The following is a 16,767-nucleotide window of genomic DNA, read 5'->3' as shown; positions in this document are numbered from 1 at the left end:
TCTCAGCTCCCTGTCCCCTCCTCGACTTCAACCAAGTGCTCCATCCCCCTGGGGCTCCTCCCACCCTGGCCACCCTGGCACTAACCAGAGGCCGTCGTGGCCCATGCTCCATTTGTAGTTGAGGCAGCACCCCCTTTCTGAGCAGGGCTGGCTGGCCAGGGAGGTGGGAGGCGGAGAGGCCGCCCCAGCAAACAGCTGTTGTGATGAACATATGGACAAAGAGAAGCAGACAAGGCAGTGCGGGCCTGGGGACTGGGGCCTAGGGGCCAAGGTGGTGCAGGACTGGGGCCTGGGGGCCAAGGTGGTGCAGGACTGGGGCCTGGGGGCCAAGGTGGTGCAGGACTGGGGCCTGGGGGACAAGGTGGTGCGGGACTGGGGCCTGGGGGACAAGGTGGTGCGGGACTGGGGCCTGGGGGCCAAGGTGGTGCGGGACTGGGGCCTGGGGGCCAAGGTGGTGCAGGCCTGGGGGCCAAGGTGGTGCAGGACTGGGGCCTGGGGGCCAAGGTGGTGCAGGCCTGGGGGCCAAGGTGGTGCAGGACTGGGGCCTGGGGGCCAAGGTGGTGCAGGACTGGGGCCTGGGGGCCAAGGTGGTGCAGGACTGGGGCCTGGGGGCCAAGGTGGTGCGGGCCTGGGGGCCAAGGTGGTGCAGGACTGGGGCCTAGGGGCCAAGGTGGTGCGGGCCTGGGGGCCAAGGTGGTGCGGGACTGGGGCCTGGGGGCCAAGGTGGTGCAGTCCTGGGGGCCAAGGTGGTGCAGGACTGGGGCCTGGGGGCCAAGGTGGTGCGGGCCTGGGGGCCAAGGTGGTGCAGGACTGGGGCCTGGGGGCCAAGGTGGTGCGGGACTGGGGGCCAAGGTGGTGCGGGACTGGGGCCTGGGGGCCAAGGTGGTGCAGGACTGGGGCCTGGGGGCCAAGGTGGTGCGGGCCTGGGGGCCAAGGTGGTGCGGGACTGGGGCCTGGGGGCCAAGGTGGTGCGGGACTGGGGCCTGGGGGACAAGGTGGTGCAGGACTGGGGGCCAAGGTGGTGCGGGACTGGGGCCTGGGGGCCAAGGTGGTGCGGGCCTGGGGGCCAAGGTGGTGCGGGCCTGGGGGCCAAGGTGGTGCGGGACTGGGGCCTGGGGGCCAAGGTGGTGCGGGACTGGGGCCTGGGGGCCAAGGTGGTGCGGGACTGGGGCCTGGGGGACAAGGTGGTGCAGGACTGGGGCCTGGGGGCCAAGGTGGTGCGGGCCTGGGGGCCAAGGTGGTGCAGGACTGGGGCCTAGGGGCCAAGGTGGTGCGGGCCTGGGGGCCAAGGTGGTGCGGGACTGGGGCCTGGGGGCCAAGGTGGTGCGGGACTGGGGCCTGGGGGCCAAGGTGGTGCGGGACTGGGGCCTGGGGGACAAGGTGGTGCGGGACTGGGGCCTGGGGGCCAAGGTGGTGCGGGACTGGGGCCTGGGGGCCAAGGTGGTGCGGGACTGGGGCCTGGGGGCCAAGGTGGTGCGGGACTGGGGCCTGGGGGCCAAGGTGGTGCGGGTCTGGGGGACAAGGTGGTGCAGGACTGGGGCCTGGGGGCCTAGGTGGTGCAGGACTGGGGCCTGGGGGACAAGGTGGTGCGGGACTGGGGCCTGGGGGCCAAGGTGGTGCAGGACTGGGGCCTGGGGGACAAGGTGGTGCAGGACTGGGGCCTGGGGGCCAAGGTGGTGCGGGCCTGGGGGCCAAGGTGGTGCAGGACTGGGGCCTGGGGGACAAGGTGGTGCAGGACTGGGGCCTGGGGGACAAGGTGGTGCGGGACTGGGGCCTGGGGGCCAAGGTGGTGCAGGACTGGGGCCTGGGGGCCAAGGTGGTGCAGGACTGGGGCCTGGGGGCCAAGGTGGTGCGGGCCTGGGGGCCAAGGTGGTGCAGGACTGGGGCCTGGGGGCCAAGGTGGTGCGGGACTGGGGCCTGGGGGACAAGGTGGTGCGGGACTGGGGCCTGGGGGCCAAGGTGGTGCGGGACTGGGGCCTGGGGGACAAGGTGGTGCGGGACTGGGGCCTGGGGGCCAAGGTGGTGCGGGACTGGGGCCTGGGGGCCAAGGTGGTGCGGGACTGGGGCCTGGGGGCCAAGGAGGTGCAGGACTGGGGCCTGGGGGCCAAGGTGGTGCAGGACTGGGGCCTGGGGGCCAAGGTGGTGCAGGACTGGGGCCTGGGGGCCAAGGTGGTGCAGGACTGGGGCCTGGGGGCCAAGGTGGTGCGGGCCTGGGGGCCAAGGTGGTGCAGGACTGGGGCCTAGGGGCCAAGGTGGTGCAGGCCTGGGGGCCAAGGTGGTGCAGGCCTGGGGGCCAAGGTGGTGCGGGACTGGGGCCTGGGGGACAAGGTGGTGCGGGCCTGGGGCCTGGGGGACAAGGTGGTGCGGGACTGGGGCCTGGGGGCCAAGGTGGTGCGGGACTGGGGCCTGGGGGACAAGGTGGTGCAGGACTGGGGCCTGGGGGCCAAGGTGGTGCGGGCCTGGGGGCCAAGGTGGTGCGGGACTGGGGCCTGGGGGACAAGGTGGTGCAGGACTGGGGCCTGGGGGCCAAGGTGGTGCAGGACTGGGTTTTGGGGGACAAGGTGGTGCAGGACTGGGGCCTGGGGGCCAAGGTGGTGCAGGACTGGGGCCTGGGGGCCAAGGTGGTGCAGGACTGGGTTCTGGGGGACAAGGTGGTGCAGGACTGGGGCCTGGGGGACAAGGTGGTGCAGGACTGGGGCCTGGGGGCCAAGGTGGTGCAGGACTGGGTTCTGGGGGCCAAGGTGGTGCAGGACTGGGTTCTGGGGGCCAAGGTGGTGCAGGACTGGGTTCTGGGGGCCAAGGTGGTGCAGGACTGGGGCCTGGGGGCCAAGGTGGTGCGGGACTGGGGCCTGGGGGCCAAGGTGGTGCAGGACTGGGTTCTGGGGGCCAAGGTGGTGCAGGACTGGGTTCTGGGGGCCAAGGTGGTGCAGGACTGGGTTCTGGGGGCCAAGGTGGTGCAGGACTGGGTTCTGGGGGCCAAGGTGGTGCAGGACTGGGGCCTGGGGGCCAAGGTGGTGCGGGACTGGGGCCTGGGGGCCAAGGTGGTGCGGGACTGGGGCCTGGGGGCCAAGGTGGTGCAGGCCTGGGGGACAAGGTGGTGCGGGACTGGGTTCTGGGGGCCAAGGTGGTGCGGGACTGGGGCCTGGGGCCAAGGTGGTGCGGGCCTGGGGCCTGGGGCCAAGGTGGTGCGGGCCTGGGGGACAAGTCCCCGAGGGAACGTGGGGACTGACCAGATGCTGTCTCACAGCTGTTTCTGTCACCTCCACTCCCAAGAGGGTGGAGGGGTCCATGGGACAAGTCTCTGGGGACTGAGACTGGGAGAATGGGCTCAGGTGGTTTCTAGAAGAACGTGCCTGTCAGGAGTGGGCACGTGTCCTTGGCTGGCCCCAGTCTCTGGGCCCCAGGGCCGTGCCCGGCCTCCAGGAAAGATCGGGCCCCTGGACGGCAGCCCTGCCCATCTGAGCAAGGCAGGACCGGATGGGAGCTCAGCTCCCGCTTATCTCTCGGCACCTGGAGGAGGAAGGAAAGGCAGCAATTAATTGTACAAGGCGGGTGGTGTGTGCAGCCTCAGTTCAGAGGAAGGTGTGATTATCCCTCAGCCCGAATGCACTTAATTAGCCTTCCATGTTAGGAGGGCGAGCGTCCCTGCGCCTGCAGCCCCGACGTCACTGCGGGTCCGAGGATGCTGGGAGAGGTGGGAAGCAGAGCCGGAGCCCCCCCCTCTCCCCCCCTCCCCCGACCAGGACGGCAGCCACCTCCACCTGGCCCCATGCAGGTCCGAGGTGAGCACCGTAGCCACCTGCACCTGCGTCACCTCCAGGAGGGGCCTTCCTGCCCCTGCCTTCCCCGGGCACAGAGCAGGAAGAGGTGGGAGGACGCGGCCCTGGTTGGCATGAGAGGAGGAAGGCAGAAAGGGGAGGAAGGGGACAGCTTCAAATCCTGTCTGAGCCCAAGACACCTTCTGTTTTTCCTTTTCTCACGCCTCACTTTGCTCACGTTCCACAGAGAAAATAGGCCATAGATGCCATGAGGACTGTCCGGGGGCCCCGGGGAGCACTACCCCTCGCGGCCGTGGCCACTGCAGTCAGCTGCTGGGTAGTGAGTGGCCAGCCCAGCCCGGCAGGTTTGACCCGCAGTCGCTGTTGGTTAGAAATGGGAAGAGCTTGCTTAGGGAGAGCAGCAGTAGTCCCGTCATCACCATCATCTCATCACCATCATGGGAGCCAATGGAAGGTTAAACAAACATAGTAACTTGCAGAGTCAAGGAGGGATTGAGCTGCAGGAAAGGCTAAGTGAAGCTGGGCCTCAGAGAGAATTCAGAGGAACCCAAACGTCATCAGACTTCCCTTCCCATCACCCCCTTCTGCATGTCAGCCGGCTCCCGCTCTGCCGACAGCCTGCATTCTCCCAAATGCAGAAAGCATGGCTGTGGGCAGCCCGGAGCCTTGTTTGTTGCAGCTTCAACTTCTTCGAAGGAGGCTGATCTGGTCTCAAGAGTGAAAATCCGGGAAGGGGAAGAGCTGCCCGACCTCATTAGCCAACCAGGGAAATGCAGTGCGATACCTGCACACCCGCTGGGAGGCTGGGGTCAGAAGGCAGCCGTCACCGTGTTGGTGAAGAGACGGGAGAATGGGAGCCCTAACGGGGTGCTGGTGTGGCTGTAAAATGGTGCGGGCACTTCAGAAAGCAGTCTGACCGGCCGCAAACTGTTAAACCTAGTTACACCGGGCGCCTGGAGAAATGAAAACTCAGGCCGCACCAAAGCTTATACACAACTTTCCGTAGCAGAGTTTGTTTATAACTGCCCCATGGTGGGCGTAGCTTCCCTCCCCGTCCTCTCTGCCTGAGGCGGGGGGGGGGGGGGGGGCAACCTTCCCGCTGCCCTCAGCATCCCCACCCACGCGATAGCTCTGAGATGGAGTCCTGGCACTTTCTTACATGTTCCTGCTGCGCTTCGTTACGTCCATGGTCACCGGCCCGATGTCCGTCTTTCAGTCGGTTCCGGCTAACACGACCCACCTCCGTAGGACAGCCCCCTGTCCTCGCCACTGGGAGCACTTGAACTTGGGACAACCAGCTGTGTCCCAAGTTCAGCAACAGAGACCATGGCTACCAGGATGCCTGGGCAAGAGTAACAGCACCTCTTGTTTACAGAGCTGTGCATGTCGCCACAGGGTTAGGACCTTGGCCACGCACTTTATAGACAAGGACACAGGCCCCACGTCATGCGTTCGTGTTCTGGTGGAGCTGGGCGGGTCTTGAGCCCAGGTCTCCAGCTCCAGAAGCCAAGTCCTCAGCCATGTACGTCCCTGAGCACGTGGCAGAGAAGGCAGACCTGGGTCCGGGTCCCCAGAGGACCTATCGCAGCCTCAACATCAGGGACATGGCTGACAGCTTGCCCGGGACAAAGGGCCTGGACACTGAAGGAGAAGGAAGGCAGTTCTCGAGACAGGAGCCGACTCCCAGGGTGGGAGGCTTAAACGAGATCATGCTTTCGCTCAGCAAATACGTGCCCACCGGCCTGTCCTCCCAGAGCCCAGTGCTCGCAGGTGAGGGCTTCATTCTTCCCAGCTGGCTCTCCGCTCCCCGCCCCCCGCCCCCCACATCTCTGTGGAGCCCAGGACTCCGTGGTCCCCCCTCAGGACAAGCGACCTTGAGCCTCACTGTTTCCGCAGCGACGATTCCTGGTCATCCTAAGCCCGTTTCCCGTCCAGACCTTGAGCTGGGCGTTGGTGTGCTCCTGTCCCAAAGGAGTCGCACCTGTTTGCTCTTCGCTTAATAATCTTTCCATTATCTCACTAAAGAGGCTAAACGCTTACCGCTGTGGAGAGTCCCTGGTTGGAGGAGAGGCTCTGGCCGGGGGGCTGACAGTCTCGGGGCAGCCGCCGCCATGACGTGAAGCACTTCAGAGTGGCTCTGTCCCGAAGTGGCTTCCCCGCCCTCGGGGCCGAGTTCCAGAGCTGGTGGTCCGCCCTCGCTCGGTGCAGGTTCTAGAAGAGATGAAAGCAAGAGTGGGTTTCCTCCCAGCTGCACCCAAACGAGGGCACCTCGGAGCCTCACGGCTGCATCTGTGATGGGAGCGAGGACGCCAGGCTCGCGGTCCCTGGGGCTGTGGGGTCAGTGTGCGAAGGGCTTTCTAAGGCAGGAATCTCCGTCGGCAGGTGGGTTTGGCACATGCTAGTATCATAAATGAGACCATGGTGCTTCTCTGGTTAAGGCTCATCCGTGGCTCTTCGTGCTCCGTGCGGTCGGGCCCCTGCCTGCCCCCTCTCCCCCCGTCTTGTATAACTCCCTTCCTCCCTCCAGCCCCACTGGCTCTTTAACCTTTTCTAGAACCAGCTAAGCTCCTGGGACCTCAGGCCTCCGTGCTGTCTGTTCCCTCGGCCCGGCATGCTCTTCCCCTCTCCATGAGTTTAAATGTTCCTGCGGCGGTTCCTGCCCACAGTCCCTCCCTGGCGGCACCTGTGTCTCTTCCCTTCATGGACGTAACCACGGGTCGCGGTGCCTTTATGAATTCACTTCCTATTTACGGCCTTGCCCTTGTAGGATGCTGGCTCGAGGGACGTAAGGATCTTGTCTGCTATGTTCATTCCCAGGTCTTACTTCAGTACCTGACACACGAGGCACCTCCGCAGCTGCTGAATGAGTGAGTGAGTGAGTGATGATTGGCAGGGGAGCCAAACGGCCCCTCTTCCTCACACCTGCTCTCCCCCCTCAGCTACGGGGACATGGTGCCCAAGACCATCGCCGGGAAGATCTTCGGGTCCATCTGCTCCCTGAGCGGCGTCCTGGTCATCGCCCTGCCGGTGCCCGTGATCGTCTCCAACTTCAGCCGGATCTACCACCAGAACCAGAGAGCGGACAAGCGCAGGGCGCAGAAGGTGAGCCGACACCGGGCGGGCGGGCGCTGGGCCAGAGGCCTCACAGTCAGGCTGCCGGCCGGAGTTCCTGGGAGAAGCCGGCGTGGACGCCTGCTGGCTTGGAAAGGGAGGTGGCTGAGTCCCTTCTTCCCCGCCATGCGTTCCCGCCGTCAGCTGCCACCCCACAAGCCCTCATGACCCAGGAGCCGACTCTCTCCTGGACATTCCGTACAATTCCCGTGGCCTGGCCCCCTCCGCCCGCCCACCAGGAGCTGCCGGGCCGACATCACCGCTCTCGGTACCGACAAAGCACAGGGACAGAAATAAATTCACTGAGAGAGAGAGGGAGTCCTCTGAAGGAGAACATTGAGGCCATTGAGTCAGGGACGAACGGCACGCGGGTTCAGGCACCGCGGCTCAGGGTCGAGGCCCAGAACCGCCATGAGCCGGAGCGGCGCCACGGCCCCGGGAGCTCAGTGAGTCCAGGGTCCCCTCTGAGGCAGGCAGGGCAGGGGGAGGCGCCGCCCGTCCTGACCGGCCCCACCTTCCATCCTGAACAGCGACCTGGTGCCGGGCGGTGGAGCTCAAGTGGTGACTTCCACGAGGAGAGGGGAGGGCGAGGGGCGTCCACCGTCGGAGCCTCTCACCTGGAGGGGACTCTGGTCACAGTGGCCAGGGCCCTGGCTGAAGGGGTCATTCATGGAGACTGAGGTTTTGTGTCCTGACTTCATTCTTGCTTTCATTTCACTCCACAAACATGTACTAAGCACCTACTGCGTGCAGGCCGTGCACTGCAGCGGGCCCCGCACACACCGGGCAGCCCCCCCCCCCCCCCCCCCCGTGGCAGGGCCCCGGACTTGCAGAGGGGTCTGTGTCCCAAGGGCATCAAGCCCAGGCCGCCAGCTCCGATGGGTGTGACTGGCATGTCATTACGCTTAATAACAGCAGATTAGACTCCACCACCCATCCCAGCAAGCGCCTCCGTGTGGCCTATGCTGAGGAGCCTCGGCTTTTCTTGCCGTGGGTGAGTCCTGTGGCCAGGCCCAGGCTGCTCTGTGCTGTCCCCTCCGCCTCCCCGCCCATTTCCTGCCTCCACACCCAAGGTCAGGGCTCCCCCTCCCCTGCCAGCCACCCCAGACACAGTCTCCTCTCTGCCCTGTGCCCGTCAGCACAGCAGGCCCACGTGCACCAGCCCTGACTTCACTGCGCCTTCCCAGGCAAGGGGCTGGCAACACGGGGCCCTCCTTCCCGCATCCGGGAGCCGGGGCCCCAAGGGCCAGGGCTGGGCTGACAGGGATATGGCCGAGCAGGAGAGGGTCAAAGGAATCCTCAGCTCCCCCAGAGCCAGGGCTGTGGCCACCCGCTCAGCAGCTCTCTTCCCCTTGGCACCCCCTGCCCCCCGCTTCCTGGAGCACCCCATCCGCGCACGAGTGGAACAAGCCCTTTCCCCGTGGAGTCTCAGGGCTCATCCTGTGACTAATCCAGAGGCCTCGGCTTTGGCACCTTCTTCTCTGCCACTGCAACCAGATAAGCCCCTCCTTCTGCCCCTCAGCCCCCCTCCTCCTTTCCCTTCCCAGGCCCCTTTGAAGTCAGAGTAAATACTTGTAGTGTTTTCACTTCCCTGGATACTCTCGCCTCAAGCTGCTCAGCTTGTCTTCCACCTTCTCACTTCCCTCGAGAGAAGGGAGAGGATGCAGACGGGCGGGGGAAGGATGGGGGGATGCTGCCTGCTCCTAGGATCTGAGGCAAGGAAGGGGGTCCAGGGGACGTCGTGGGGTGTGGAGAGGGGCAGGGAGGTGACTCAGCTCAACAGCCACAACGGTGAGCTCAGCCCACAAGCCTCAGCGTCCTGTCGGCTGCTGTGCTCGGGGGCAATTACTGAAATCACTCCATGATGTTTGCCTCACTGTTGAACCGTGGGACTTGGAGATCAGGGGAGGCAGGGGACAGAGGGGGCGCGTCTGGGGGGGGCAGTTGGTCCCCATCTCCAGGTCCTGCCCATCTCTTTATTTTACTGGAAATGCTTATTGAGATTATAGACCCACAAGCACTTGTAAGATTATCACAACCAGGGTGTGGACGTTGATACAACTGATCGTATGGGATCCATCAGTCAACCCAATTCAGATTTCCGCTTTAGTTGTTGGGGTGCGTGTGGTTTTCTTCAACGTTCTCTCCTCTGTAGGTCTGTGCTTTAGTCCCCACCCTCTTTTATAACCACACCCTCCCACCCTAAAGCCGCCCACCCCTGACCTCTGAAAACCCTGTCCTCCCTTTATCAGATGTTTCCATTTCAAAGCGGTTGTATGAATGGGCTGTCCAGTAGGCACTTGATCGTTTCGTGCGTGTCCTGGAGACTCAGCCAGGAGCGTGCATCCAGCCGTTCCTCTGCTGGCTGGGCGGCCCCCGTGCTGTGGATGAGCCAGTTTAACCATGGCCTGTTGAGGGGCACCTGGGACGAGGCCACTGGGTTCAGAGGTCAGGCTGCTGTGAACATCCATGTACAGGTTCCATGTGAACATTTCTCTGGGGGGCTCATACCTGAGAGTGTGGCTGCCTGTTGTTTGGGCTTTTCTACTTCTGGGGCAGGAGGTCCCCAGTCTCAGGGCCACAGGGTGCTGCAGCCAGACAGCGGGAGGGCTCCCGGGGGGCCGCACCCTCCGCCCAGGCCCCTCCTCCAACCCCAGCGACCCCACATCTGCTGAAAGTGCGGCTTCCTGGGATTGGCAGCAGGTTTAGAAACTTGTCTGACAGGAGCTGACATTCCAGGGAGAAGAGGGATGTTCCGGAGGCCACGTCTGTGCTGGGAGTTGCAGGTCTGAGCTGGTCTTGCTAGTTCACTGCCTTACCCTGGTCAGTCACTTCCCCTCGCATCTTCCACTTCTTTATCACCCAAGGATATGCTTTTATTGATTTGAGAGGGGGAGAGAGAAACACATCGGCGTGAGGGAAACATCGATTGGCTGCCTCCTGTACTCACCCCGAGCTGGGATCGAACTCACAACCTAGGTATATGCCCTGACTGGGAATCAAACCTGCAGCCTCGGTGCACGGGACGGTCAGTGTTCCAAACAGTGGAGCCGTGCGGCCAGGGCCGTTTCGTGTCTTTAGAAGAGCCTAGGTGACCTCAAACTCTGTTAACTCTCATGTCCTCATGGCCATGGAGGAGTGAGCCTCCAGCAGCGGCTTTATCATCGTGGGTTTCTTTTTTTTGTTAATATATTTCTTTATTGATTTCAGAGAGGAAGGGAGAAAGAGAGATAGAAATATCAATGATGAGAATCATTGATCGGCTGCCTCCTGCACACCCCCCACTGGGGATCGAGCCCGAAACCCAGGCATGTGCCCTTGGCCGGAATCGAACCTGGGACCCTTCAGTCCTCAGGCTGACGCTCTATCCACTGAGCCAAGCCGGCTAGGGCTCATCGTGGGTTTCTGACCCAGGTGTGGCTTCCTCCCTCTGGGCCATCACCAGCCCCGCCTGAGCACGCTCAGCGCGAAGCCCTACTACACGCCAGAGAGAAATGTGCATGAGCCCGACTCCGGCCCTCAGGAGCCCAGAGGCAGGCCGGAGCCCCACCCAATTTCAGGTGCTGGGTTTTTCTGTAAACAGTGCGAACCTCCTTATCCTGGGTGGGAAGTGATGAAATGCCACAGCACATTTGATGTGACAATCTGCTGCTTTAATGGAGCCCAGGGTAAGATAAAATTAAAAGTGCCACAGAGGAGAATCTTTCATCTCTGGAAAGTAATGGAGACAGACCCCAGACACCAGGAAGCCGGGCGCTAAGTGGTGTGATCAAGTTATGTAAGGCTGTGATGAGCTTAACACAATCGGGGTTCCATATGCAACTCTCAACTACCAGTCCTCACCCAAAGCAGTACCAGCCGCACCCCGACAAGGGACTGGCTTGAATGGAGATGCTGGGGGTACGGCTGGAGCAGGACCCCAGATGAGGATCGTCCTGGGCTTGAATGGTCTTTGCTCAGAAAGAGAAGAGGGTTACCTGCCCTCCTTTCTCTCCCAGGTGCCCTCTCGTCCTCCCCATCCAGGGGAGCGAGCTGCCTCAGCAGTTAGAGGCAGATCCCCAAGTTCAAGTCCTGGCCTCTTCCCTTCTAGAAGCCAAGAAAGGGCGTTGAACTGTCCCTACGAGGACGTGCTGGCCACAGGGCAGCTTCCCAGGAAATGAGGTCGAAGTTGTCCTGCTGGCAGCCTGCTCGGAGCCCCAGCCGCTTGTGGGCAGGCCCAGCTGGGGAGGGGCAAGCAATGGAAGCAGCGCGCAGCCTGAGGGAGACGAGAAGTAGCCATATCTGAGTCGATAAAGGTCGGGACACCTGGAAGGAGGGGGACTTGGATGAGCGGTATTCTCCTGCCAGGATGACCCCCAGCTGCAGAGGCGAGTGGAAACCCCTGGGCACTCTGATCCTGACCCAGCATCAGGCCCAGGCCCAGTGAACGGAGACCCCTGAGGCTGGGAGCAGCAGCCTCCTCCCCTGCCTCCAAATCACCTGGGAACCAGCCTCCCTGGGACAGCCCCAGCCCTGGCCCTGTCGGGCTCCCTGTCCTTACACCTCACTCTGTCTCTGCCAATCACAGAAGGCCCGCCTTGCCAGGATCCGTGTGGCCAAGACAGGCAGCTCCAATGCCTACCTGCACAGCAAGCGCAACGGGCTGCTCAACGAGGCTCTGGAACTGATGGTCGGTGCCTGGCGGGCGGTGGAGGGAGGGCCGGGCTGGGAGGTGCCTGGGGGACCCTGGCTGGGAGGTGGAGGGGATGGTGGGCTTGTTTTCTCATGCAAGGGCACCAGCACTCCCTCCCAAAGCCCCAGTTTGAACCCTGAGATGGACATGTTTCCAAACCGTCCCCAGGTAGCAACCCCCTGCACATACCTCTCCCATGGGATTGTCACCACAACCCCTAAACCAGCTTTAGCCCAAGGACCCCCAGCCCAAAGGCTGGCATGTGCTATGGTGACCCTAAAATTTGGTTCGCCCAGATTTTTCTAGTGCCCTCCCGCCCTCTGTGGGGAAATGAAGAGGGTGGAGAGGAAGGCTCGCAGCTCTATCCTCGTCTCTCGTCGCACAGGGCACCCCGGAGGAGGAGCGTGTGGGCAAGACCACCTCGCTCATCGAGAGCCAGCACCACCACCTGCTGCACTGCCTGGAGAAAACCACTGTGAGTCCCAGCCCCTGCCACACCCACGCCCCCCCCTTCCGGGGGTCAGAACGCACATCCTCAAGCTGGCCCAGCTTCAGAAGTCAAAGTGTGTCCCCTTCAGAGTCAAAAGCAGTGAGGAGGGCCCCGAGGAGCGGGCAGTCACCGAGCAGCGCAGAGGCCTCACCCCCCTGCACCCTCCCACGGCCCCTTCTCCGTGGCTGAGACCAGGGCTCTGCCTGTCAGTCTCCCGGCTCCAATGGGCAGAATTTCTAGGAGTTGCTATGGACCGCAGAGACGAATGTCAGGTGGGCCTACCCTGGTGCTAGGAGATGCCCTGTGGGCCTCGCCCCTACATTCCTCTTGCAACAGGAGACAGGGAGGCAAGGCGGTAGCACCTGAATTTCCCTAAGCAGGGACCCCATTGGGGCCACTTCCGCTAGTCACCAGCATCCCAGGGCGTTCACTTCCGATCGGTTTATTGCTAAGAGAGGCATGGTTTCGGGCAACATAGTCGGAATGTGGAATGATGCCTGTGCCTCACCACCAGACCGAAAGGAAGGGCAGTGGGCCACCCTGGACCCTTGGCAACAGAAGTGTTAGGAATAGGGGGGAGGGGAGGGAAGTCAGGAGAGACAGAGACAAACTGAAACCCTTTCCTGGTCTTGAACCTGCCCCCAGTGCACTGCAGGCAGGGGCTCAGCACAGGCAGAACTTCCCACACCCAAGGTCCTGCCTCCCGGACGCAGGGGATAGAGGTCAGAGGGCGCGTATGAGTCAGTGTGGACACTGGATGGCAGCAGAGCCCAACGAGGACTTCCAGAATGGGGAGGTGCCCTGGAAACCCGTTTGCAGACTTTGCAAATATTCCTTAGTGTCAACCTGTATGCGCATATCTAGGATTTCTCTCAGACTCAGAGCTTGCCAAAGGACGGGCCCGGCCCCGACTGCCCTTTCCAAGTGCATGTGCCGGGTGGAATGGGTGAAATTATTTGGGTTTGAAGGGCTGGAATGTTGGCATTGAAGAAAGATATGGGGGGGTCCAGGGATGGAATGCTGGCATCAGAGTAGAACAGAATGCTGAATTTGAGGGGCGAATGTCGGATTGTGGGGGTGGGACACTGCCATGAGAGAGATGGAATGCTGGATTTGGGGGAGAGATGCTGGGGTAGAAGAGGCAGAATGCTGGGATGGAAGGAATGAACTGGGGTTTGAGCAGGGTCATGCTGGAGCCAAGGGTGGGGAATGCTGGGAGCAGGGGCTGGAATGCTGGGACCAGAGACTGCGCGTCATCTCTGAGCTTGGGAATGCCGGAATGGACAATCAAAGGTGTTTTTATCTTCTGTTGGCATGTTGTCCTGTAGGGGTTGTCCTATCTTGTGGATGATCCCCTGTTGTCTGTACGAACGTCCACCATCAAGGTATAACTTTTTAAAAATTAATCGATGTTCTTTTCTCTGATTCCTTGAGTCTGTGGAGTCTCCTCCTCCCCTGGTCTGGTTCTCTGCATGTGCTGCTGGCTCCGCGGGCCGCTCCTCCCACGGCCTCATTCCGCTCACTCAGCTTCCAGTGTCTCGTGAACTCCCAGCTGCCTCCCTGAGTCCCTGACAGCCTCCCCCAGGGGCGGGGAGGGCGGAGGACCACGGCCCCACGCTGGTGCCCTGGGAGTGCCCAGGCCGCATCGGGCCGCCTCCCCAGCTCCGTGGGGACTGCTGGTGTCGGTCTCTGAACTGTTCTCGTGCTCCCTCCCGTCAGACTCCTCCGCGCGCTGGCGGCCTTGCCTGATCGTTAGTGCCACAGATGTCTAGTCACCTTGGCGAACAGCCATTTCTCATTTCTCTTGAGCCCCATCTGATGGCCTCTCGTCAGGAGGCTGTTAGCAATCCCTTCCCACGCTTACCCTTGACTTAGGGACCCTGTGCCCCCAGCTAGTCATATCCCCTAATCAGGTGCAGGAACAGTAATTACATGACCCTGACAGCTTGAGCGCACTGGCCTTTGAGCGCAAAGCCCTCCCAATTCTGAGAGTGATCAGTGCCTTTCTCAGCTAATGTCTCACGCCCACCCAGGATTCCTGAGGATCTCCCCTATTCAGTCCAGAAAAGACAACCTAGCACCACCCCCCCCCCCCCCACAGCAGCGCCTCCTTCCCTGCCACCCGGGGTCCTGTGTGGAGCCTGCAGAGTAAGTCCCATCTCTGCTTCCAGCTCTGCCGATGCCACCAAAGCCCCCCGTGCCCTGCACCCATCAGCGCCAAGTACACCTCACACCTTAACTACAGTCCCCACCCTTCCACCCGCCGCCAGGGCTGCCCGTAGAACTGTCCTCTTCCTTTGATGCCTGTCTGTGCCCCAGGCAGCTGGGAGGCCTTCTCTCCAGGCCCGGAACAGAGACAGGCAGCCACCCCAAGTCTGGGGGCTCATCTCCCCCTCCTCCTGCTTCCCACAGAACCACGAGTTCATAGACGAGCAGATGTATGAGCAGAACTGCCTGGAGAGCTCGATGCAGAACTACCCGTCCACGAGAAGCCCCTCGCTGTCCAGCCACCAGGGCCTCACGACCACCTGCTGCTCCCGTCGTAGTAAGAAGACCACACACCTGCCCAACTCCAACCTGCCGGCCACCCGCCTGCGCAGCATGCAAGAGCTCAGCACCATCCACATCCAGGGCAGCGAGCAGCCCTCCCTCACCACCAGGTGGGCCTTCAGCCTCAGGAGCACCCTGGCCCTCTGCCCCCTCATCTATGCCCCGCCCCCTCCTTGTCCTGACAAGTTAACCCAAAGGCTCTTTGGGGGATACTGTAGCAGACCTGTAGGCCCAATGTGTGGTTAGATACCAGAAAAAAAAAACACTCCCCCGAAAATCCACAAATGACCTATCCCAGTACGAAGAATGGACCAAGAAAATAATGCTCACAACTGTGTCCAACACAGCTTATCCCCGGCTGGTTTTGAACCTCAGACTGCCTTTCCCTCCTTTCTCTGCATATATCTGTCCACCCCCACCCCCTCCAGTGAACTGCAAGGAATTCCGGGAAAGCAACAGTCGAATGCCACGAACGATAGGCAAACAACCCACCAGAGGGAAGACATTTCCTTTGAGGCCAAAGCCCAATATCCAGGACTTTGCAGTTGTTGGTAGTTTAGGCCTATAATGAAAATGAGTAATTACGGGCTGATGTCCAAAGCAGAGACAGAGGCAGGCTGAAGGCTCCTCCTAGTTTCCATGAGCTAGAGATGTCGGGGGGGGGGGGGGGGGGGCGGGGGGGAGGGAAGCTTTGGGACACTAGCAAGAGCCACCATCCTCTGCTCACTCTTTTATTTTTATCCCAGTCGCTCCAGCCTTAATCTGAAAGCAGACGACGGACTGAGACCAAACTGCAAAACATCCCAGATCACCACAGCCATCATCAGCATCCCCACACCCCCAGCGCTAACCCCCGAGGGGGAGAGCCGGCCACCCCCTGCCAGCCCAGGCCCCAACACGAACATTCCTGCCATAGCCAGCAACGTCGTCAAGGTCTCCGCCTTGTAAGACCACTGGACACAGGGCCATGGGGCAGTGGGAGAGAAGCGGCTGGCATGTTGGTGGAGGCCACTGGACCGCCCGTCCCCTCTCCCTGCCCCCTCCCCAGCACTGCACCTCATGCCCGGGAGGAACAAGAGCAGCAGAGGGCCCCCGGCTCACTGGCGTGGACACAGCCCTGTGGTCCTGCCTCCCAGGGGCCAGAGGAAGGGAGGGTAGGGGATGGGACTGGAGGGGGAGCCTCAGACCAAATAGCAGTTGCTTCTGGAGACCCCAGTGAGGAAAACAGGAGACCGAGAGCAGCAGAGGCCCAATTGACACATGCAAAACAGGAAGAAAATATAACACTGTGTATCTAAGCACCTTTTCAAGGCTCTTAATGGATAATATTTATTCAGGGGAAAAGGTGGAAAACAAAAACACCAACGGATTTTTGTGCACCGTTTTTCTCCATGGACCCAGTACCTTTGAACCAAAACAACGCATTTTGTGAGGTTTGGTTTTGTGTGTGTGTTTTTTCCTCCTTTTATAGCAAAAGCTTTTAGGCTAAGCAGCCAGTTACTGCTGAGTTGTCTCTCCATCCCCCCAGGTGCATGAGGTCAGCGGAGCCTGGCCCCCACTGCCCTGCCGACCTGCAGAGCTGCCATGACCACACAGCAACATGTCCCCTGTCTGTCCCCTCCGTCTCCGTCACTCTCTGCTTCGCCCCTGGCTGTTTGTCCGTTGTCCAGCGTCTGTGTCTACATGGACCCTGGTGGCCCCGAGACATGCCAGGGAAGCCTCCCCACGCAGGCACCTGCAGCTAAGTGCCTGGAAGTGGTGCGCGTGGATGCAGCTGGGGAAGAGGGAGGAGGGAAGCCCCCTGCAAGAACCCAGTGCTCCCCTGGAGGTGGGATCACGGGTGTTCCAGTTTCCATGTCTGGCTTAGAAGGAGAATGACCGGATCTATCACACTGGGATATTGAAAACGTAATCAACCGGCGCATGGCACATGCCAGTGGAGAGGACAGAAGAGCCAGGGCTCGCCGCCGCCCATGGCTCCCACCAAGCCCACCCACAGCTACGCCCAGAGGCCACTTCCCTGCAGAGGGCGGCGGTGCAAGGACCACAGGCTGCACCAACGTGCAAAAGCAAGAGATTCTTGATGATCCTTACCTGGTCTGAAAGGTGTCCTGAGTTCTGAAGTCTTCAGGCCTAATGTCCCTGGAGACCCCCAGAGTGGGGGC

At 61.7% G+C, this 16,767-nt stretch overlaps 1 protein-coding gene across 2 annotated transcripts in view; it reads left to right on the top strand.

The window, feature by feature from the left end:
* KCND3 (potassium voltage-gated channel subfamily D member 3) overlaps positions 1–16,036 on the top strand; it is a 134,315-nt gene extending 118,279 nt beyond the window's left edge. Inside the window, exons 3-8 of one of the 2 annotated variants that reach the window (XM_081113170.1) lie at positions 6,719–6,881; positions 11,458–11,559; positions 11,948–12,037; positions 13,381–13,437; positions 14,465–14,712; positions 15,349–16,036. In XM_081113170.1, coding sequence (XP_080969296.1) covers positions 6,719–6,881; positions 11,458–11,559; positions 11,948–12,037; positions 13,381–13,437; positions 14,465–14,712; positions 15,349–15,550 — 862 coding nt within the window. In that variant the 3' untranslated portion in view covers positions 15,551–16,036. The remainder of the gene's footprint in view (positions 1–6,718; positions 6,882–11,457; positions 11,560–11,947; positions 12,038–13,380; positions 13,438–14,464; positions 14,713–15,348) is intronic. The other variant, XM_081113171.1, reaches the window with a different exon arrangement.
* Positions 16,037–16,767: the final 731 nt, after the last annotated feature.

This window comes from Myotis nattereri (genome assembly GCF_964212035.1).
Source record: "Myotis nattereri genome assembly, chromosome: 18".
Classification (NCBI taxonomy): Eukaryota; Metazoa; Chordata; class Mammalia; order Chiroptera; family Vespertilionidae; genus Myotis; species Myotis nattereri.
This window is presented reverse-complemented; position numbering and strand designations above follow the sequence as displayed.